This window comes from Crinia signifera, chromosome 5, assembly GCF_055691185.1.
Source record: "Crinia signifera chromosome 5, ASM5569118v1, whole genome shotgun sequence".
Lineage (NCBI taxonomy): Eukaryota > Metazoa > Chordata > Amphibia > Anura > Myobatrachidae > Crinia > Crinia signifera.
Window position 1 is genome coordinate 127,530,879 of NC_139221.1, and position 24,197 is coordinate 127,555,075.

The 24,197-nt window shown below is 42.2% G+C and overlaps 1 protein-coding gene across 1 annotated transcript in view; it reads right to left on the reverse strand.

Annotated features, from left to right (window-relative positions):
• The window catches only part of EXOC2 (exocyst complex component 2), a 144,892-nt gene that overhangs the window by 16,313 nt on the left and 104,382 nt on the right, over positions 1–24,197 (reverse strand). Inside the window, exons 16-22 of the mRNA XM_083188026.1 lie at positions 23,405–23,466; positions 19,695–19,775; positions 17,309–17,368; positions 16,643–16,701; positions 13,985–14,051; positions 12,915–13,031; positions 9,185–9,326 (exon numbers count right to left, since the gene is read on the reverse strand). Coding sequence (XP_083044152.1) covers positions 9,185–9,326; positions 12,915–13,031; positions 13,985–14,051; positions 16,643–16,701; positions 17,309–17,368; positions 19,695–19,775; positions 23,405–23,466 — 588 coding nt within the window. The remainder of the gene's footprint in view (positions 1–9,184; positions 9,327–12,914; positions 13,032–13,984; positions 14,052–16,642; positions 16,702–17,308; positions 17,369–19,694; positions 19,776–23,404; positions 23,467–24,197) is intronic.

The following is a 24,197-nucleotide window of genomic DNA, read 5'->3' on the forward strand; positions in this document are numbered from 1 at the left end:
TCGTAGGACGCGTACCGCCGCGTTGGCGTTGATAGTGGGGGTGGTACAGTGTGAAAAATGACATTTGGGGTGCATTTTACATGATGTCAACTCATGTCCATAATTTCTGTGAAAAATGACATTGCATCGCATGAGATCGCATGCGATGCGATCGCATGCGATTTTATAAAAAAATGCACAAAAACACGGGAAAATCGCATTGCATCGCATGCCATCACATGCCACTACATATGGCATGCGATGGGAGCCGTGAAAGTACACAAGTACCAAAAAATCTAACAGTGTAATGTGGGATAGGTGAAATGAGGGAGATTGCTAGACTAATGAGGGAGAGAGGGAGATTGGTGCTATTTCAGGGAGTATCCTGCAGAATGCAGGAGGGGAGGCAACTATGCCATTATGCTCCATTTGTAAATCGGAACTTCTTGCAGTAGTGAGACCAGGAAGTGTCTGATTATTGGTAGCCAAGTTAGCAGGTTTCTTTCAAAATAAACATAATTAGAGCTGGTTTGTATGGGTGAGTTATAATCTTCAATGTTTAAATTAACTTAGAAGTAACCATTTGCATTTCTACCTTTAAAAATGCAAAATATACTTTGATTGGTCAAAATAGCTCATGTACTGTTCATGTCATGTTTCAAGTTTGTTCCCTCTTAATGCACATCATGATACTAAATAGACAATGCAAGCTTTTGCTGATAAAAGTAATATACAGCATGCCTATATACTGTATGTAATTGTGACTACATAAAAAAAGTTCTGATACAGGGCCAGATGTACAAAGCTTCAAAAGATATAAAATAGAGAGTGATAAATAACCAACCAATCAGATCTTGCTTGACATTTTCAAGCTGATTAGCTGGCTGTTTATCACTCTTCATTTTACAACTTTGAAGCTTAGTGCATCTGATGGTAATCCGCAAAAGCTGCTTGTGTGTCTAGTTAGTATCCCCATGCACAAAAGATGCATTTAACGTCTGACTTTAAGCCACTTTTTGGGGACTGCTAAAACGTCATTACATATTCATATAAAAGGTGGTCAATTTGAAATTCAGATTTTGAGTTCAATTATTGGCAGAGTTTGCTGGTACGAATGATAGTAATTTTCCATGTTGCCCTGGTGCCTATGGAAAGTCTGGCATTTTTTCCGATGGTCTACTGATTCCTACATGTGTGTGCTACTGTGATTTTCATTAGTATTTCAGGAAAGTCTGCCTCATTCATACCCATCCGATTTGAGTAAATTTACCCACCTAGACCAGTAGTTCTCAAACTTCAGCAGTCACACCATAATACATTACAAATACATTTAAATGATTATAAAGAAACTAGAAAATGAAACTATAAACACAACTTTTTGAACTCTTTAGAATTTTAAACTCACCGGGCACTAAAATAACGAGAATTCCCTAACCTTTAAAATCAACTTACTCAATAGGTGGTCAGAGCTTTTACCGGTGTTTCATGATGTCATGTCTTAGTGAAGTGTCCCCACCCACACGTCCCAATATCAGCGCTTCTCGCCTACTTGTCTCTAACAAAAATCAGTATTGGGATTTCCCCTGGACTTAAATAATAAGAATAACAACTTTAGTGCTAGCTCGACCTCTCTCTGTTGTCCTTCCAGTAAATCTCAGTGAATACCTGACCTCAAAAACAGAAAGGAAAGGTGCCTAGTGTGTAACGGAGAAGAAAATGCCACATCCATTACATGTTACGCTTTCCACTCTTCTGTATAATACGTGTGGTGCAGCTGCTTAAAAGCAAAACCCAAGCCCTCCCCCCTGAAAGGAAACATAGGGCTGTGACTAGGATGTTGAACGTGAAGCAGCTGATGAGCATTTTCTTTTATCATTCTGCTTTTTGCCAGCAGAGAATGATCTGAATGGTTTGATGAGTTAGAACCATATTAGCAACTATTACCAAACTGGGAAAATATGGACTAAAGCAAATTACTGTGACACCCCCTGGATGGGAAATATAGACCCCTGTCTAAAAGAGTGTAGGTAAAAAACAAAAGTTAAATACCAATCTTGAATCTGTGAAAGAAACACAAATTTGGGGTGTGTGTGCGTGTGTGTGTGGTGGTGGTGGTGGTGGTGGTGGTGGTGGTGGTGGGGGGGGGGTGGTGGTATTTAATGTTTCCCATTATTCACAATTTTAGAAAATAATGGGATTGGACTATTCAATCTCAGACAGACATTTTCGCAAGGGAAACGCCCAAGACTCACATCTGCATTTCCGGCTTTTTGAAAAGCCGAAGCTGCATTCGAAGCCCCATAATTTTTTATTTTGTTTGCAAGCAATGCTGCTTCTTTTGACGTAGCCGCTGGGACACGCAAAACCACTGATGAGCATCTCAGGACTAATACGGACAGCCCCGACATATGTGTACACATTTGCAGCTGCAGTGGCATTAGAATACAGGGTCATTGTCCCAGCACTATGAATGCAGTTGCAATAATTATTTTATAAATGCTTGTACTGTAAGAGATGTGTGGGCTCGGATTCCCCAGATCCGAGCCCGCACGGATGTCATCAATCCGAGCAGTGCTCGGAGCTTCCCGCCTGACTCGGATCCGGGTGCGCGGGCAAAACGTCATCGCCTGGAGTCTGTTTCACGCGAGATCACGGAACCCTTCAATTCTGCAACCTCGCGCCGCCATCTTTACTCCAATCTCGGAGCAGGGTGGGGAAAGGTGTGCTGCTGTGTATGATCTCTGCTGGAGCCAGTGCTGCTGTGTACTATGTCTCTGCTCAGTGTTCAAGACCTCACCATTGCAAGGACGAATGGTGCTGTGTTCTGTCTCTCCTTTGTGCTGGGGCCTGCCTCTGCTGAATCTGCTCCTGTATAGTCAGTCACAGTGTGATAGTCCACTGGTGCTGCTAGTGCCACTGCCTGCACTGCCTAGTGGCTGCAGCCAGTGCCAATTTAATTCCAGTCTGCTCTCTGCTGTTGCCACTGGCTAGTGGCTACCAGTACTTATTGCAGTATATAATTCCAGTTTGCTGTTGCCACTGGCAGTGGCTACCAGTATTTTATTTATCGCAATATATAATTCTAGTCTGCTGTTGCCACTGGCTATCAGTATTTATAGCAGTATATAATTCCACTTTGCTGTTGCCGCTGGCTACCAGTATTATTTATCGCAGTATATAATTCCACGTTGCTGTTGCCACTGGCTACCAGTATTATTTATCGCAGTATATAATTCCACGTTGCTGTTGCCACTGGCTACCAGTATTATTTATTGCAGTATATAATTCCAGTCGGCTGTTGCCGCTGGCTACCAGTATTATTTATCGCAGTATATAATTCCAGTCTGCTGTTGCAGCTGGCTACCAGTATTATTTTTTGCAGTATATAATACCAGTCGGCTGTTGCCGCTGGCTACCAGTATTATTTATCGCAGTATATAATTCCAGTCTGCTGTTGCCGCTGGCTACCATTATTATTTATCGCAGTATATAATTCCAGTCGGCTGTTGCCACTGTCTACCAGTATTATTTATCGCAGTATATAATTCCAGTCTGCTGTTTCCGCTGGCTACCAGTATTATTTTTCGCAGTATATAATTCCAGTCGGCTTTTGCCACTGCCTATCAGTATTATTTATCGCAATATATAATTCCAGTCGGCTGTTGCCGCTCGCTACCATTATTATTTATCGCAGTATATAATTCCAGTCGGCTGTTGCCACTGGCTACGAGTATTATTTTATAGCAGTATATAATTACAGTCTGCTGTTGCCGCTGGCTAACATTATTATTTATAGCAGTATATAATTCCAGTCGGCTGTTGCCACTGGCTACCAGTATTTATCGCAGTATATAATTCCAGCTCTCACCCTGCATTAATCTGGGAGTCTGCCACTGCCGCTCTCACCCTGTATTAATCTGGGAGTCTGCCACTGCAGCTCTCACCCTACATTAATCTGGGAGTCTGCCACTGCAGCTCTCACCCTGCATTATTCCGGGAGTCTGCCACTGCAGTGCTCACTCTGCATCACACAACCAGGAGCGTTTCTGCCACTGCCTGCAGAAGGCTGCCAAATCGCCCACTGCTCCTCGGCTGATGGTAAACAACACGATCAAGCCAGATAGTGTTTTTTTTAGATATGAAACTGATAAAAACAGACACACAGCACAGCACACTCGCAGACCAACTCAGTGCTGTACCAATCACCTACTGATCCTCGGCTGGTGGTAAACACGATCAAGCCATCACCATTCATTAATCCCACTGCCTAGAGTCATTCATGGGGTAACTGGACTTGTCTTTAAAAGCATACAACGGTCTACATTCTTGACAGTGGTAATAATACATTATAATCAATCACAGAGCTGACCAATCCCTCTGCTGAGAGTTATTGATTGCTGCACCAATCGCCCACTGCTCCTCGGCTGGTGGTTAACAACACGATCAAGCCAGATAGTGGTCTTATTAGATATTAAACTGATAAAAACAGACACACAGCACAGCACACTCACAGACCAACTCAGTGCTGCACAAAACGCCCACAGCTCCTTAGCTGCACATCGTAAACACGTTCAAGCCAGATAGGGGTCTTATTGGGTATTAAACTGAACAGTTATGATTAGGAAGGAAGTCCCCGTTTCTGAACAGGTATACAGCTCCAACCCAGGGGTAAAAGTGGTCCTAGAGAGGTGGGGGAACTCTATTCCATCTGCCACCTAGTAATTAATTACCCCTCTCCCCTCCACTCATTAGGCTATGTTTTCAGAGATGACTGGTAATAATGCCACAGTTGAGCAATCAGATTATTAATAACACGATCAAGCCAGATAGGGGTCTTATTGGGTATTAAACTGATAAAAACAGTTACACACTTGCAGAACAAGACAGTGCTGCATGAAACGCCCACTGCTCCTTGGCTGCATATCGTAAACATGATCAAGCCAGATAGGGGTGTTATTGGGGCCTAGTTTTTCAAACTGCCATCCTGTCTGCCACTGCAGTGCCACTCCTAGATGAGCCACGTGCTTGTGCCGCACACTTGTATGCAAATACAATACATACCAAAAACTGCGCCTCAAAAAAGGAAAGCTGCACCTCTGATTGTCCCCTGTTAGTCGGGACAAAGGCAAGTGATAGAAATGGAAAGGAGTACAGAGTGCGCTTATAAATGAACATACAATAAAAAATGACTGTATTTAATAAAACAGTGCCACAAGGGCTACACTACATACACGGTACAATAGTCAGTATACAATATATTAATTTCACAGAAGATTTTGGTCTTTCCAATGAAGTTGCTGGCCTAACGCGTTTCGTCAATGGAGTGACTTCATCAGGGGCAATGTAAGTATTGATTTATGAACAACAAATTTGCACTTCTTCGAAGGGAGAATCTCATACAGACTGGAGCAACAAGAACTGAGTTCCCAGAAAGTGCATAGTGTAAAAAAATAGATATATAGATATAGATATAGATATATATATATATATCAAAACGTTTAGGGGGTGTTTTGGCAAAACCCATTAGAACCCAAAACCTGAAGGTAATCACAACGCAAAACGCGAAAAGTGGCCGGTACATACTCCTAATTATTGTGCATTCTCAATCACAGGTGAAAGTGGAGAAATGTGACCATTTACAGCTGCAATCACTAACTGAACTATACATATGTACCATCAATATTCATGCTACCAAGGGATGGATCTAAAAACAACCAAAGAGACTTCAAACACGTTCACAATGGTAAAAACATAATTCATATAAACAATATAAGATCTTGAAAAGGGACAAGTATAATGTCATGTTTGGGCTTACAGGTTTTGAGAAGCTACTCAGTTTATTTACTACAGCTTAACTCACAATATTGGAAATATTTTTGGAACATACCCACGTATGTAACCACATGTCTTGTTTTTAGCAATTGATTCACAGATGATGTAAGAACTAAAATTAGATCAAAGCGTGTTATAGTATAGATAAAACCGGTACTTTTTAAAGCAGATTGGTAAAATCAGTTATTTTCCAAAACATTAACATGATTTACACCTTTTCCTGTTTCCCCATTTATTGTAAAGCATACGACTTTTAAGAAGCAGACAATATCCTGGTACACAAACAGCGAGCGTGCCAATGCTGGTAAAATGCTGTAATAGTAAAGCTGAACAGCACTTTCCACTGAATAAAAAGCTCATCTCAATTATGAATGAAATAATCCCTTATGTATCAAAACTGCAACTACATGCTTTGTGATGGTAACACGGTAGGCATTTTCAGACTTATGACATCAGAACCAAACACAAGTGAGTAATCAGCCTTGCGACAAATCAAAAATGTCATGATTGTTATGATGCACTTCTGCAAACATTACAACTTAACAAAGAAATAGGCAGTAACACACAACCCGCTTGATTGTAGGGGCCTCAAACATATCCCAATGGCCACAATACATTTAAGCTACAATCTTGCATGTATTTTTGCCCAGAGTACGTTCATTGTGAACAAGCCAAATATAATCCACTGTGCATCAACTATGGGGTTTTCAAATTGCAAAAAAGGATCAAATAGCAAATACTTCTTATACGCACATCAAAACCCAGTGCTGAACACAAAGACATTTTAAGACTTTCACAATTAATTATCATTTATTACCAGTTATTTTTACAGTGTACACATATTCCACAGACAGTAACAGAGTACCAGAGAAGATGGCGGAGGATGGGGGGAATCTCACCAGAGCTCTACATCCACAACTATAGGGAAAGGCACATTGGCCAGGCTGTCTGCTCCCCAGTGGTGGATCATTTTCGGAAGCAGATCATTTACTTTTGTGTGCTGATCGATGGATCAGCTGGAGGTCAGCACTAAACTAAATCAGCTGAGAGGTAGCATTTATTAAGTATATTCTGTAAAATGATAGGTTGCTATGGGAAACTTCTCAGATCCAATGTCCTAACATTTTCTAGCACGTGTACTTGCTGTCAGGACCTTTTGCAATGAAATTATGTGCCTACTGTGTATTTATTTTGGTTTTAATGCCTGAAATGATCCCCTAAAATGCATTTAAACAAGAATATAAACACAGGGAACACATTAAGAAAATAAGTACATACTGTAGGACCTGTAGAGTTCTCAGGAGAAAGAGTAAAAATAACACCTAGTGACAGGAACTTGAGGTATAATTCAGCTAACCAGAAGGGTATAGAGGTATTATACACTAGAGAAGTGGAACTTTTGTGGGACTAATCTTTCACGCTAAAAGCACAGATCTTGTTAAAATGCTACTTAAAATATGTCAGAAATTAGTGAAGTCTACACAAATTAATTCAGACGTAAACTGAGAAACATGTAATAAAAAGTGGGACAAGACTACAAAACCATTCTCATTTAAGTGCTACTGATTTTAAGGTTTAAGGATATCATAAGAAGATCAACAAGTCTTCCTTGAGAAGGTGGAAACTATACTGCATAGGATCTTTGATGCTATATTAGGGTGTATTTAATACCGTAAGGTTAAAGGTCAAGTGTAAATTATCCTTCTCACGTAAACCCTCCCCTTTCACCAACACCACCTTCCCATAAACTATGAGTCATGCTTGGGGCCATTAAGAAATCAAAAATTTCTCAATGATGCCATAGGTCAGAATTCGCCAATTGGATTCTCTTGGATTCAGAGGACGGGATTGGTACTAAATACTGATGCCGGAATCCCTACCACAGAAATCCCGACAAGGGGGGACGTGGATCGCCCCCCCCCCCCTTGCGGCCTCGCCACGCAGCGGGCCCGATGCCTCGCTACACTCGGCACACTAATTTATTCTCTGTCTATGGGTGTCGTGGACCCCTGCCGGCCAGGATGTACTTGGTGGTCTTCATCTTATCTTTAGCCTTCTTTTTTAAAAAAAAACTATGGAAACAACATTTTAAAATACAAATCCGTTGCAACATAAAACCTGTGTGTAAGAGGAAGAAAGCCGCAAGCACAGACTATCTTAGAGCACTGCTATTGATTTGCAATATGGTTATGTCCTATAACTCCTATGCTGCAGGGTGGTACTAACGTGGATTTTTTTTTATTTTGTATGCAATTTCAAGTTTACAGTACAATGTCTCACAATGGTGAAAAAAAAAAAAAAATTCAAGATGGAACTTGACACTCAAGCCACAAAGACATACTGTGTGTACAGCTCCGGGAAATGGATGCAGCAATACCGATCCAAGAGGATGCCAGGCCAAATAATTTTTTGAAAATAAAATTAAACACCAAAATTCTCAAAGAATGGATGGTAATGCATAAGTAGATTAGATGCTGGAATAGGTAATTCTTGGGCAACTGTTTGCACAAGTTCAGTGCCCCACTCCACAGCTGACACCCCCTTCCACATTATGCACCCCTTCTACATTCTCCCCAAATTATTGCTTAGGAAATCTATACATATGTGCCTGGAGGTCTGCGGGAGGTTGTAAGGCTACATTCGCACTGCACAGTACAAGTAAGCTGGGGGGAGATGCCCGATGATACCACCAATAATCCAGCAAAACTGATAATTGGCACAGTGGGTGCTACTGTCCAGTGAACCAAGGGTGCTGGATTACCGGCGGTGCACTTGTATATATTGTGAAGCAAAAATGCTAACCCTTTTCATGACGTAACACTGAAAGCCCAGGGCAAACATGGCCGACCAAGGAAAGACCCAGCTCTATGGTGTAGTGTGAAAGGGGGTTCTCGGAGTTAGGACCCAGGTTAGACTTGTTTTGAAAAACCTGGGTTGTATCCTTGTATTTTCCAGGATTTAAGCCTGAAAGGGGTATAAATAAAGTCTGAGCAATTTTTTGTCATTCCCCCTTAATGCACAGTAAACCGAGAAAGGTTGGTAACTGCTGACTTAATCCATATTTATTATTATTATTTTATTTATAAGGTGCCACAAGTGTTTTACAGCGCTGTACAAAGAACAGTACAGGAAGACAAAACGTAACATTACAGTAAATAAATAACAAAACTATCTTAAATGTAAGTACTACTAGATGCTGGTGGCCAAAGATGGGAAACTAATATGCGGACGAAGATGGTCCCTGAGCGTTTGAGTATGGGAGAGCTGTGAGTGAAATGTGAAGAGAAGAGGGCTTTGCCAACGAGGAGGGAAGACGGCCCTGCTCTGAGGATCTTACAATCTAGTAATTATAAATTAAATATAATAAAATCACCTGTAGGAGTTAGGCAGTCTTTCCAATCAAAATAGCCAGCATAAATACCAGGCTCCAAAGACCCAACAATAGGATCTGCTTTAATCTCGATAAAGTTTTCAAATAACCTTTGGTCCAGCTCTTTCAGAGACTCGGTGCTTGCCTGGCAAAAATAAAAAATAAACAGAATCAGGTTATGTCAGTCCATCTGCTAATTCTGCCAATATGTGGTGGCAAAACATTACGTGGCCTGTCAACAAAAGCTTGAGGATTTCCATTTATGGGATGCAGTTTAAATCCCGTGGGTCGGGATCCCGGCGTCGGAATCCCGACCGCCGAAATCCCGACCGTTTCTCCCTCCGTGGGTGTCCACGACACCCCTGGAGGGAGAATAAATTAGCGTGTCGAGCGTAGCGAGGCACTGGGCCCGTTGCGTGGGGGGGCGATCCACGTCCACCCCTTGTTGGGATTTCGGCGGTCGGGATTCCGGCGTCGGGATTTTGAACGCCGGGATCCGACCGCCGGGATTTCAGCGTCGGGATTTTGAACGCCGGGATCCCGACCGCCGGGATTTCATACTGAATCCCCATTTATAGAGGCTATATGTACAATATGTAGGCGAATGCGGAGCTGGAGTATTTGGGGACACAGCAGTGGTGTATTTATAATAAGTGCAGAATGTGCAGTGAGTCCAAGGGAGGCCGGCCCCCGCCACATCCATTCTTTTTTAATACTTACCCTCAAGAGATCCACAAAAGGTGACAGCAGCGCTCCGAAAATCACTGGAAAAGTATCTGCCACTCTGCACATTAGGGTCTGAGCGCACTGGTTCTCAGGGAAGATTTATGAAGTGGCGATCAGGGGAATATGCGCTATCCCTGTGCGTTATGGCAGGGGATAGCGCTTCCCCTGATCTGTGACACCTGCTGTGCGGGTGTCTAACGTACGGCGGTGCAGGGCAGGAGGCATAGAGCAGGAACAATATTTTATACTGCGCGTCTGCCTCCTACCCAATGTATGAATGGTCAGCATCGCTGACTGTTCCGCCCCCCGCAGCTATCGACTTTGACAGCTGCAGGCGGCGATGCCCTATACCCACAGCAGGGACAGCGCTGTCCCTGCTGCTGGCTCTGACCTGTGCTGGGGATCTCGTGTGAGTAGCGAGATCCTGCGCATGCCCAGTCCAGCCGGCCATGGGGAAGGATGTTAACTGATGCGCTTTCAGCAGGAGGAGGCATCGCCGGAGTGGGGAGTTAGCGCTCCCCCACTTCGGCGGCAAGATATTAATACATGTATTGTCCTGTGTACTGCGTATCAAGTGTATTATTATCCTGTGCACTGAGTATCACGTATATTATTGTCCTGTGTACTACATATCACATGTAATATTATCCTGTGTACTGTGTATCACGTGTATTATTATCCTGTGTACTGCGTATCACGTGTATTATTATCCTGTGTACTGCGTATCATGTGTATTATTATCCTGTGTACTGCGTAACACATGTATTATTATCCTGTGTTCTGCGTATCACGTGTATTATTATCCTGTGTACTGCATATCATGTGTATTATTATCCTGTGTTCTGCGTATCATGTGTATTATTATCCTGTGTTCTGCGTACCATGTGTATTATTATCCTGTGTACTGCGTATCAAGTGTATTATTATCATGTGTTCTGCGTATCATGTAGTGGACTGCGTATCACGTGCATTATTATCCTGTGTACTGCGTATCACATGTAATATTATCCAGTGTACTGAGTATCAGGTGTAATATTATCCTGCGTACTGCGTATTACGGTATTTATTATCCTGTGTACTGTGTATCCTTATCCTGTGTACTGCGTATCACATGTATTATTATCCTGTGTACTGTGTATTATGTAGTGCACTGCGTATCACGTGATTTATTATCCTGTGTACTGTGTATTCTTGTCCTGTGTACCACGTATCATGTGTATTATTATCCTGCGTATCACATGTATTATCCTGTGTACTGCGTATCACATGTATTATACTGTGTACTGCGTATCACGTGTAATAATATTCTGTGTAATGCGTACCATGTAGTGGACTGCGTATCACGTGCATTATTATCCTGTGTACTGTGTATCACGTGCATTATTATCCTGTGTACTGTGTATCACGTGCATTATTATCCCGTGTACTGTGTATCACGTGTGTTATTATCCTGTGTACTGCATATTATGTGATTTATTATCCAGTGTACTGTGTATAATTATCCTGTGTACTGCATATCACATTTAGTATTATCCTGTGTTCTGCGTATCACATGTATTATTATCCTGTGTTCTGCGTATCACGTGTATTATGTAGTGCACTGCGTATCACATGATTTATTATCCTGTGTACTGTGTATTATTGTCCTGTGTACACATGTATTATGATCCTCTGTACTGCATATCACATGTATCACAAGTGGGAAACTAACCTAAATCTAGTCATACATATGTGTGAATGGCTAAGGGGGGTATTCAAGCAAGGGTCCTGACCCTGGCATGTTCTCGGCCTGCTCAACTGTTATCTGATCACTGAAAAGGGGGCATGTCCGCGGAAACAGCCATGGATGTTGAAATACGGCTGTGATCTCGACAATTCACGGCCGTTCTCGGGCAAAACAGGCCGAATTCTTTTAAAGTCAGATCCGTTCTGCTGAGATCCCTGTTCAACGCTGTCGGGAAAGACAGCATTGACTAGGCACCTGCCGCTATTACCCCCGTCGGAAATAGCAGCGGGGGATTGAATACCGCCCCTTAATGCGTATATTCAAAGCTAAATGCATAACTTTTTGTCTTACAAAGTACATGTATTTATACTTGTATTGTACACAAGCTCTTTGTATGGATTTATGTGCGCATGCATATAACAGCCCATGGCATGGTATATGCAGACAAGAATCACAGTATGCAATAAAGGCAGACAACGATATTGTTACGGATTTTCCTTGAATTCAACGGAGATACAGAATGAAGAATAAATATTGCTTACACACTGAACAATATCAAACAATAAAGATAAATCATACGGTACTTATGTAGTATCTGGGCTGCCGATTTTTTGATTGTATGCCTTAAGTTAAGGCATACAATCAGATGCGATGCGATGCCGCATCGCATACGATGCGATGCGATGACCCGATTTTTCCATAGGATTCAATGTTAAAATGGACTGAGTCCATTTTAACATGGAATTCAATGGGAAAAAGGGGTCCTTTTCATACCCCTACTATCCAAGTGGGCATGGAGTTGGATATAAACCTGCCCGAAGCGTGGCGAGCGAAGCGAGCCCCGCGAGGGGACGGTATTCTGTGTCCCCTCGCGGGGCTCGCTACGCTCGCCACGCTTCGGGCTCGGTGGCTCGCTACGCTCGCCACAGGTTTATATCCAACTCCATGCCCACTTGGATAGTAGGGGTATGAAAAGGACCCCTTTTTCCCATTGAATTCCATGTTAAAATGGACTCAGTCCATTTTAACATTGAATCCTATGGAAAAATCGGGTCCATCGCATCGCATGCGATTTGGTCGGGTGCGATGCGATGCGATGGACCCGATTTCAAAATCGGCAGCCCAGTTACTACATAAGTACCAATCATTTGCTTTACCACTGACCGCATTGTTTTATGAAAAATTTTGTACATATCGTCTGCATTTGTTATGTATGTTGGAAGAATTAATGTAAATGGCATAAGATTTGTCTAGAGTAGCAGGGAAATAAATACTCTGTACCTGCGTTATCTTCTCTATCCCTTGGAAACCATGTTTCTCAAAGTGTTCTGCGATGTTAAGCAGGGTATGTCGTTCCAGATATCGGCAATGGCTTAGAACAATCAGGAGCTTTTTGTCCTGACGTTGGAACAAAAAAATAAAGCAATACAATTATACCATATAGTTTAGACAACATTGGTTGAGTTGTGTAGTGCAGATGATTGTACTAGATTTAACCATATAAAAGTATGAACAATATGATGCTACACAGTACGTAAAGCAATAAGAAGACCTGGATAAGAGAATCACATTATACAGACATTTTACTGTAAAAATGTATTAGTCCTAATTAGTCAATTCTGATGTTAGAAGGGAATAGAATAATTGCACTGTAAAACTTAAGGGGTGTACACACGGGCTGGAGGCTGAGCGATTTTGACTAAGCGGATTTGCTTAGTCAAAATTATGATGTCGCTGCTGGAGATAAGCCGGCGGCCATCCCCGGGAGCAGCCCGCGTGTACACCTGAATAGATAATGCAGTGTCTAGTCAAAATATTCTTGCCGGCGGTGTCTATTTGGCCGGGCGATAGCGATGCTGCAGGGCCTAGCACCGCTATCGCCCGCTGTGTACACATGGGGTGATTCAGACAAACCTTCTAAGCGAATTTGACAATGTAGTCAATATTGCTTAGAAGAATTGCCCCCTGTGTATATGGCTTTTTATAGAAACATAGATTTTAACAGACGATAATATCCACTATCTACCTTTGTGTACCTTCACTCATTGCAGACATTCAGAGCCTCTGCAACGGTTTGTAATAATGGAAATCTTCCTACTTACATTCCCACTAGACTAGACAATTGGGATGTGGGCTCAAGACTGAAGGCCCTAGCACTGCCTATAGAAAGATTCATTCAAGCACAGACATTATCTTTTAAGTGAACTGTTTTTAAACCCAGACAATTCTTACTGGCCTCATACTCACACAAGCACGCATTCACTATGCACCTGCTGTACCTTATCAAAATCCTATTTATCAGAACAAAATGGCATGATGAGAATCAACAGATGAAGAAACAAATAACTTACAAGGGAGATTGTGGGGTCTTCATAAAAGCTGCCAAATAAATCAGGAGATGAAACATCAACTGAAACGCTATGAGATAAAGAAGTCATTGTTAGACTATTAGCAAAAAAAAAAAAAGAATGGTGTCATTTCTTGATCTGATTACTAAGCCAAACTCTAGATATCCCTAGTAATCACTGTGGGGGCATACACATCTCATAACCATTCAATCATTTTCTAAGAATAGCATTTGTAACCATCCAAATTAAAAGAAATATTTGCCTTGAAGCTAAGCTACATGCTGCTGTAAATCTGTAGGCCACAGGAGATAACTAATCACAAAAAAGTGCTGAATACATTTAAATGATTTTACGATTTTAACTAGTATCCAAAATAAGTTTTATTTAAACATTTTGTTATGATATGATAATTTTCCAGGAAGTAAAAATAGTTCTACACTAAAAAAACATTCTGTTTAAGTCAGTTATCATTTACTCATATATTTTTAGACCCAATCATCAGAAATATCAGCCATTATGTAAAGTTTTATCTATACATCATCTATCTATTTTAATACATTAGTCTAGAGTCCCAGTATTAAAATCGGAGAGGGCACTCACCATTGGTTTAATAAAGAAAATGCAAGTTTATTTATCCCATAATCACATCATATTACCAACGTTTCAACTCTGTGGGGCCGATGTCAAGAAGAGAAAACTACAGTGCAACTGGTCAGCATGCAGGCAGAGGGTACAATATATCATACTGTGGTTTCCTCGTCTTGACAACGGCCCCACAGGGTTCAAACGTTGACAATATAATGTGATTATGTAATAAACAAACTTCAATTTTCTTTATTAAACCAATGGTGAGTTCCTTCTCAGGTTTTTGTATATATATACACACACATACATACAATATTATATATCTCCTCATATATTATTTATAGTAGGTGATTTTTGGTAACGCTCCTTTTTTCTCCCTTCATACTTAACCAATACTGATAAATGAAATACTATTTTAAAGATGAAGATCTCCGCTCCTCCAAATTGTTAATTTAGAATTGCACATTGTATTGTTTGTTTAAAAATGTTTGTTTAAAAATCAAAGTAAAAAAATTACTTTTGGCCCAGAGATCTTTCCCTGGATGCGTACATACTGCACAGCTAAGATGATCAGTTTTGCTCGGATACTAGAAATGGTTACAAATGAACCGGTTCTTATTTCATCCTACTACAAACCTCCAACCTCGCTATAAAATAAATCGTATTTTGGGCCTGATTCAGTACCGCTCGCCAAGCAGCAGTCGTTTGCTGCTTAGCAAGCTGCTTAACGCCCTAGGCCGGGCAACTGTACACCCGCTCCGCGAATCCCCTCAGTACCATGTGAGCAGATGTACAGTAGGAGCAAGTTTCACCTTTGCTCCTTTGCCCATGGCTAGCCATGGCTAGCCATGACTATTCTATTGTTCTCAGCTGCAATACGTATTGTATTGCAGCTGAGAACAATAGAATAGCCATGGCTAGCCATGGCCAAAGGAGCAAAGATGAAACTTGCTCCTACTGTATGCGAACGCATCCCCCTGCATGCAGCAAAAGGAATACGTCAGGTGGCGTCAGCCACATGCCCTGAGCAGGGAACACCTAGCATTTTCATGGGAACACCCATAAAATGCTGGGCGTTCCCTTCCAGCTGCCCCCCCCCTACCCTTGGGAACACCTTTGCGAGTGTGCTACTCGCTGAAGGCATTCGCAAAGGGGGTCTGCACATGCTCTCCATATACTCTGCTGCAACCCCAGGTTACTTGCCATGCCAGGACTCAGAATCAAGTGGCAGCAGTATCCAGGAAATGGATGCAGGAACTGTCCCACAGCACTCAGAGTGGAGGGGCACCAGGGACATGTGGCCACTTTACTGGTGGTGGAGGTGAATCAGTATGGCAGGAAGTGATCTTTATTGCTTAAATATTGTTGTTTTAATATTACACTTTACAGGTATGCTGTATTATAGGACTCATGTATGAAAATAAACAAAAATAATAAAATTATAGAAAATGTATTTAAAAAATTCAAAGTCTTGTGTGTGTTTAAGCTTTTTTATTTGCACTCTGATTCTGTGTAACTTTTGAATTGTAACAACGTCTATGGTTAAAAAGTATTCTCCTCTTATGTTACTTATGTTATGACAAGGTAACAGCAGTTGACCTGAATATCACATCTCTGGGCTTCTTCAGTTCTTCGTGTTCACTGAATATAATACCACTTTCACACCAGCCTTTTTTTCCGGGTTGGTCCCGGTAACAATGCGAGTGTAGTGCTGGTGTGAATGGGTCCCGGGTCAAAATCCCGGGAGCAATACCGGGGTGTGGTGCCATGTGAACGAGTAACCCAGGTTGAGCGACCCGTGTCCTGTTCAAAGTATGGAGGAGGCAGCACTGTCCGCCGCTCCAAGCGCTGCTGCCTCCTCCCACCACACCCCCCCCCCCCTCGACGACACAACTTTGCTCGACCAGTCTTGATGGGGAGCTTGCATACCGCAAATGCCGGGTCACTACTGGTATGGACCTGTGTCCTAATCCTTGGAGCGACCTCGGCATTTGCGGTATGAATGGGGTATAACATTTATATGTGAGGGAACGCAAAAGCAAATTAATCTAAAGCTCTATGAATCAAAATACATACTTTGTAACCACATCCCCATCAGGCTTGGTACTCAGATCTTCAAGGGTGGATATGAATGCCTGTTTAAGAATAAGATATAAAATGAGGGGGAGAAAAAAGGGAAACTGCAGAAATAACAAGACATGTATGTAAGTGACCAATTGCATTCATTAAATGAATCTGCGCCCTGTTACTCAACAAAATGCAATAAACACGCGGGGCTGCGGGTGATGCGAAAGGAAGCCCTTAAGCTTACATGGGGTTACACCATTTAGAACTGGCGTAACCCCCCCCCCCCCCCCCCCCCCCCCCGCAGCGAAGCCCCAGCAGTGGGGCTTTGCTGCATATGAAAATGCAGTAAAAAACCCAAAAACTGGATTTTTACAGCATTTTAGTTTGGAGAATCTCGCCCATAGAATGAACAATGGAACTTGGCTACAGAAAAAGCTGTGGCATTATGAAACTTTTTATACAGATTCAAACTCCAAAGCACACAGGTGTACACACTGATCCATTGGTTTCAGAATTACAAAAAAGATGCAAGTTTTGAACAAAAAAATATGCATGCAGCAGCTGCATTGCACTGGATCTGGGTCATTGAGGGGGGCTGTTTGACGCGACTAAAGCCACAATGCATGAAGACACAGCTATAAGTAGACTCATGTTTATGTAATAAATACTGCCCACCTGAATAATGTTAATGCAGAGATGGCAGACATTATCTTGTGTAGTCTCCTGCTGAAAAATCTGAAAAACAAACCCAATTATTAGCGCCAGACCACACAAATTGTAGACAGCAATAGAGCAATATCTTGTGTTAAGAGCTCCCACATCAATTGACATCAAATGCAGGTAATGATTGGAGACCAATATTATTGTCAGCAAAAGTTGAGCAGACAATCAATTTCCAAAAATCATGCATAAAAAGTTTTGTCTGTCTGACTTTATCACCCCTTGATGAAGTCAGACATACAAAATTGGTAGGGTGTTCCTCATCTCCCACTGAATCCATAAGTTAAGCAATCCTTGTTTTTTATCATATTACTTTATATACTTATTTTGTGGAGACATAGGGGGGTATTCAATGTCAGGGGAACTGGGTGACCCTGTCCCGTTTTCGCTTTGCTCGACTTGAGCTCGGCGGTCGGGATTCAGTGTCCCGGCCGCTGCGCGGCGAGAAAGGGGCGTGGCCACGTGTTGAGGACAGAAATAGACGAGCTCCGGCCGGGAGCTCACCTATTTCTGGCTTTTCTTGGCAGAACGAGCCCGACAGCTTGTGATGTCGGGCTCGTTCTGCGGAGAACCCCTGTTTAATGTTGTTGGGGAAGACAGCATTGAATAGGGCCCAGCAGCCATCTCCCCCGTCGGGAGATGGCTGCGGGAGCACGACAAAGATTGAATACCCCCCATAGTTTCTTTTATATTGTGTGTACACTTTTTTAGAGAAAAAAATCTTTTAAACATTTTTTTATGTATATTTTATTTTTCTCTATACTGTATATGTCATAAAATAAATATATATTTTTATATAAATAATTATTTTACAAAAGACATTTGGCATATTCTTTATTGATGGTAATTTAGCAATTAAGTCGCCGCTACTCTATTGATTCTTTAATGTGTGGGCTCCTCCTTTTGGCAATCCCAATAAAAAATTAATAGGGATCGCCATTCGATTGCTGAATCAGATTTTTAAACATTTTAAAAAATCTGGTTTTATTGGAGTTTCATTTTTGTATGTGTGGGCATTCTAACAGGAAAAATCTGCCGATCACTGAAACAAATCTGTAGTGTGCGCGCAAGTCAAATAGATTGAAGAAACAATTTAGGTTCTTGTTTCCTAGCACGGCGCCTGCGATTTTGATTGTATCCATCGTGTCGATCGCATCACATGCGATGGAAGCGATTTTTACATCGGAACCAATGTAAAATGGTCCGTGAGACCCAATTTAACATTGGGCCCAATGTTAAATGCCCCCCAGTCCCCAATTTTCATTGTATACCCCCATGATGGTTCAAATACCCCCCATTGTTAACGCCACCCCACGATGAACGCCAACCCGAAGCGTGGCGAGCGCAGCGAGCCTGCGAGGGGCGGCGGTATGCGTCCTCCGACCTTTTCATACCCCCACTATCCACGTCGGCGTGGAGTTGATATTATATAGTGTGTCGAGCGCAGCGAACCACCGAGCCCGAAGCGTGGCGAGCGCAGCGTGCCCCGCGAGGGGACGCGCATTACTTCACAGGTATTACGTGTCTGCTCGCCACGCTTCGGTGGCTCGCTGAGCTTGCCACACTATATAAAATCAACTCCACGCCGACGTGGATTGTGGGGGTATGAAAAGGTCGGAGGACACGTACCGCCGCCGCTCGCCACACTTCGGGTTGGCGTTAACAATGGGGGGGGGGGGGGGGCATTTCACATGTAAAATACCCATAAGGGTGGGTATACAATGAAAAATCGGGTCCATTGGCCCATTTAACATTATTCCCTATGTAAAATCGCGTCCATCGCATCGGTCGAATTGCATGCCTTAACTTAAGCGATTTTTTAATTGTCGGGGAAAAGGCTAAAAATAGCCCTGAAATCGTGTCGGTCGCGTCCATCGCATACTTTAAGTTAAGGTATGCGATGACCTGCGACGGGCGCTGTGCTAGGAAACAAATACCACAATTTATCTGGGGAAAAAAAAATCACTGGATCTGAGAAGCAATTAATTGTGATCGCAGGTATATGGGGCCCATAACTTTCCATTGCTTTTTATTTAGATTATGGCAGACACCCTACATAAATAAGGGTTGATTGCTTGATACCCACATTACCGATATAACAGGAATATATTATATAAGCGGCGCCGCCCTTCCTTTATCCATATACATTTGTATATCCATTTTTTTCTACTTCTTTTTTAATTTATTTGCATTAAGCACCATTTTTTTTTCTAGTTTGTTTTGTTAGGTTTTAGTTTTTGAAGAGTATATACTGTATTATGCATGTTATCAATAACCTTCCACCCAGGGATCTATATATAGTTATATAGTTAACAGTTTCCTCATGCAGTGATATACTCACACTTGCTTCAGCAGGCTTACATTCTAGGACACCTTTCAGTGACTGCAGAGACTGGACAACACACTGCTCAAATTGAGATGGCTATAAAATAAGAAAAAAAAAATCTATAAATATAACACATAAGCACATTAAAAGGTGCAGACATTTAATAGTACAGATTCCTGGCTTTCACCACTGCAACTAACAATGCTGCCTGATGGGTCATTGGATTTATCGCCATATTTGCAATTCTATGTATAGCAAATGCAAAATAATACGAACTAAAACTCCATTATTTACAAATATCAGATTGAAAGATTAAAGAGGTTTATATTGGTGACATCCTTGTGTCATTAAATGCTATGATAATGTGCAAAATGGCAGTATATGGCCATCCGATCCCCCACGAGCCACCTGGGACCTTTGCATCGGACCCGATGGGACATCAAACACATCTGATTTGGGCTGTCGGAAATGGGCGAAATCATCCCAAATCATTGTAGTGTATGGAGGCCTTTACTGTTACTTCTGCCTTGAAAAAAAGGGCGTAGAGTTTGAAATCCACTGTGAAACAGTATTTTCCTATTGCAAAGAGGCTGCAATGTATGTAAGGAAGTATTTGAAAGGTAAAACACTAAGTAAATAGAGGTTACTATCTCAGTTATGTATTAGAAAGACAATAATGTCAAACCACACAACAGAATTTTTGGAAGAAAAAGAATGTCTGTTGCTGGTGCACCATGGATTAACGATACAATAAGATATAACTTTTATTAGAGATTGTTAAAAGATTGCGAAATAAAACACACAAACATATACATAGACACAGACTAGTGAAAATAAAAAAGGATAAGAATCCTTATTCAGTTGAGCTCCCGATATGTTCTTTAATTTGTCAGACCAATCAATATAATATCACAGATCCCCCAGTGTGTATGCAGCCAGATCCACGGGGAAAACCCTGTTGGAAATGCTGGATGTCCCACAATATAAAGTTTGTGCTGTATGTGCGGTTAACCTGCTAGATATCTCCCGTTTAATCACTCTACCATGAGAGGGGATTGATATCTATTGCAGGAAAAAACTTAAAGAAGCAGAAAGCGGCAATGCAGCATCGTCTGGGGGTTATACCCATGCGGCTTCTGTAAGTATGCCTGTGCAGAACTCTGCAATGCAGGCTGCCTGTGTGCGGTGGGCTGTCCAGCGTTTAGACACCACACTTTCCGGCAGGGGGTTCCGTGTACAGCGGAGACCCGTCAGCGCATCATACAGAAATCAAAATACATTTGTATGTGGGGAGGGGGTATCGGGAGTCAAAACTGATGTGCGGTCGGCGCACGCTTCTCAAGAGCTTCCTCAGGACCCTGAGGAAGCTCTTGAGAAGCGTGCGCCGACCGCACATCAGTTTTGACTCCCGATACCCCCTCCCCACATACAAATGTATTTTGATTTCTGTATGATGCGCTGACGGGTCTCCGCTGTACACGGAACCCCCTGCCGGAAAGTGTGGTGTCTAAACGCTGGACAGCCCACCGCACACAGGCAGCCTGCATTGCAGAGTTCTGCACAGGCATACTTATAGAAGCCGCATGGGTATAACCCCCAGACGATGCTGCATTGCCGCTTTCTGCTTCTTTAAGTTTTTTCCTGCAATAGATATCAATCCCCTCTCATGGTAGAGTGATTAAACGGGAGATATCTAGCAGGTTAACCGCACATACAGCACAAACTTTATATTGTGGGACATCCAGCATTTCCAACAGGGTTTTCCCCGTGGATCTGGCTGCATACACACTGGGGGATCTGTGATATTATATTGATTGGTCTGACAAATTAAAGAACATATCGGGAGCTCAACTGAATAAGGATTCTTATCCTTTTTTATTTTCACTAGTCTGTGTCTATGTATATGTTTGTGTGTTTTATTTCGCAATCTTTTAACAATCTCTAATAAAAGTTATATCTTATTGTATCGTTAATCCATGGTGCACCAGCAACAGACATTCTTTTTCTTCCAAAAATTCTGCTTGCACCCAATGTCTTATGGTAGCACACCCTTACTGGTCTCTATGTGATAAAATCACAGAGTAATACAAATAATGAGGGTCCACCTAACCATACCTAAATTGATATTTCCTGTGCGATTGGCATTTATCTCTGTTTTGTCCAAACCACACAACAGCTTGTTTACATGACAGTGGCTGCTCCATACTGCTTTAGACAGAATTTCCCAATCTCCGCCAGGATTGAACAAAGGTGACTTCAGTACCTCAGTCAATCATCTAGTAGCAAGCATGGATATCCTTAAACATGGGGTGTGATGACAGAGAACATACATTTTCAGAGAATTTATGCCTTGCATATTTTCCAGTTTCAGACTATAGTAACCATTCTTTTTCACAGGTTAATGTTTCCAGAAAGCTTCGATAGATTGAAGGTTTTCCACAATACCTGTGCTTCTGTACTATAAATGTGCAGTCCTAAGCAAAGTGCACTTTACACTTCAATCATGCCAAATAGCTGCCCCTTCTCAAAGCTCCAGGTGCTAGTCGCTCCAAATTTGTGTTTTATTTGCACAGACAAAACTACTAAAAGTGACAAGGCCATTTTGCTATTGTAGGCAGATCACTAGGTTGCAGGATACATATACCTGTGTGCGACTGAATCTGTGCAAATACAACTAGGGCTCTAGGTGGGGGGGAACCCATACTTTATTTTGCAGGCCCCACTGTTAGTGCAGGCACAAACTTATACTGCAAGTCCTCAAACCAACCTTTAAAAAAACTTGTTGCCATACAACGAAACGCGTTCGGTATATAGGAACCCTTTTCCAGGAGCATTGGAGGACCTCCTAACCTTGCTTGCCATATTGAACCAGACCAGTACACCACCTGCTCTCCAATCTAATTGGGACACTTTGCACAGACTTTGCTTGGGATACCACTTTGCAAACCTTCAACACCACACTGGATCATTCCACATCATCATGAGGCCACCATCTGCTCCTCCAGCGGTAAATACCAACCAGCCGGATAGATGTTCATAGGTGGAGTACAGTATACACACTGAAGTGGATGTTCTTATATAACTGGAGAAAACTGTGTGGGTATAGATGTGGGTAACACAAAAGTAACACTGGGCGACCATGATTAGAGATGATTATACCCTTCATGCGCTCTTTTATGTATTTTATGCATCTCCCTTTTTTATGGTCTATGAAATTCACATTATTAAACTAGAAAGTTTATTGTAAATTGATCCAACTGGTTCAAAAATATTTTTTTAGCACTACTCATTTTTTCGTTTTTACAAACATATCACAAATTGTATATTTGACATCTCATGGTGAGGTTTACTGAGGCCAATTCTCAAGAGTTTAGGAGTTGTTACATTCTATCACACATGGCAACTTAAAGGTTGATGGAAATTAGCAACAATCACTGCACTTTTTTCAACCTCACATCCTATTACATTTGGCCATTAATCATTATCCAACACCACATAAGATTATGTAATAGTGGTATATGCATAGAAAACAGCTGCATGGCAGGTACCTAGCCCCATACATTTCCCTTGAGCTTCCACATAGATCTGAGCAGAGGGGTACACTTGGTCTCCCTGAGAAACCAGGAACACTGTGAGAACAGCATTTGTAGAGTGTGACTTGGTGGTATATAGTTCTTGTATAAAGAAAGATTTACTGTATGCATTTCATTTTCAAATGTACATACCAAAGAACTTAAACCTTCATTATCAATGATGCAATCTTCTTTGTCAGCTAATCGCTTTACTTCTGAAAAAGCCCAAATTAGCACAATATTAAAACCTATGCTGATATTTGAGAAAATATTTTTGAATACTTTCATAGTAATTCATCTACATTTTTTTTCATGATGCATTCACATTGAAATGGTAACTTTATGAATCCACAGAAAATGAGAACGAAAGCAAATAAATGGCAACTGCCATGCCTGTAGTCTATTCTCTTAAGGCCCCCATACACTAGGGCGACTTGTCCTGAGGACAAGTTGCCCACGACTTCCCCCTGAGCTTCCCCGGCAGCTCCCCGGGGGAGCTTGATAAGATTGGCACTTGATGTGCCATTTTTTACATGTGATAAATCGTCTCGATTTATCACATGTAAACCCGGGGAGCAGGGGGGGGCTGCTGCAGAACAGGGCTGCTGGTGGGGGGCGCTGCTAAGGCAGCGTGCAGGGGACGCTGCGGGGGACAGTGACAGAGCCGGGCAGGGGGAGGCGGGAACTGTCAGTGCTGGGAAAAAAAGCCCATACAATGGAATGGGCAGTCTGTGATTGGCTGAGCGCTCTCTCAGCCAATTGCTGACTGGCTGAGAGAGCGCTCAGCCAATCACAGGCTGCCCATTCATTGTATGGGCTTTTTTTTCCCAGCGCTGACAGCTTTTCCTGCCCGGCTCTGTAACTGCCAACTCTGTGTCCCCCGCAGCGCCCCCCCCCCTGTCTTACTAGCAGCGCCTCCCCCCCCCCCCCGCATTGACGGCTCCCT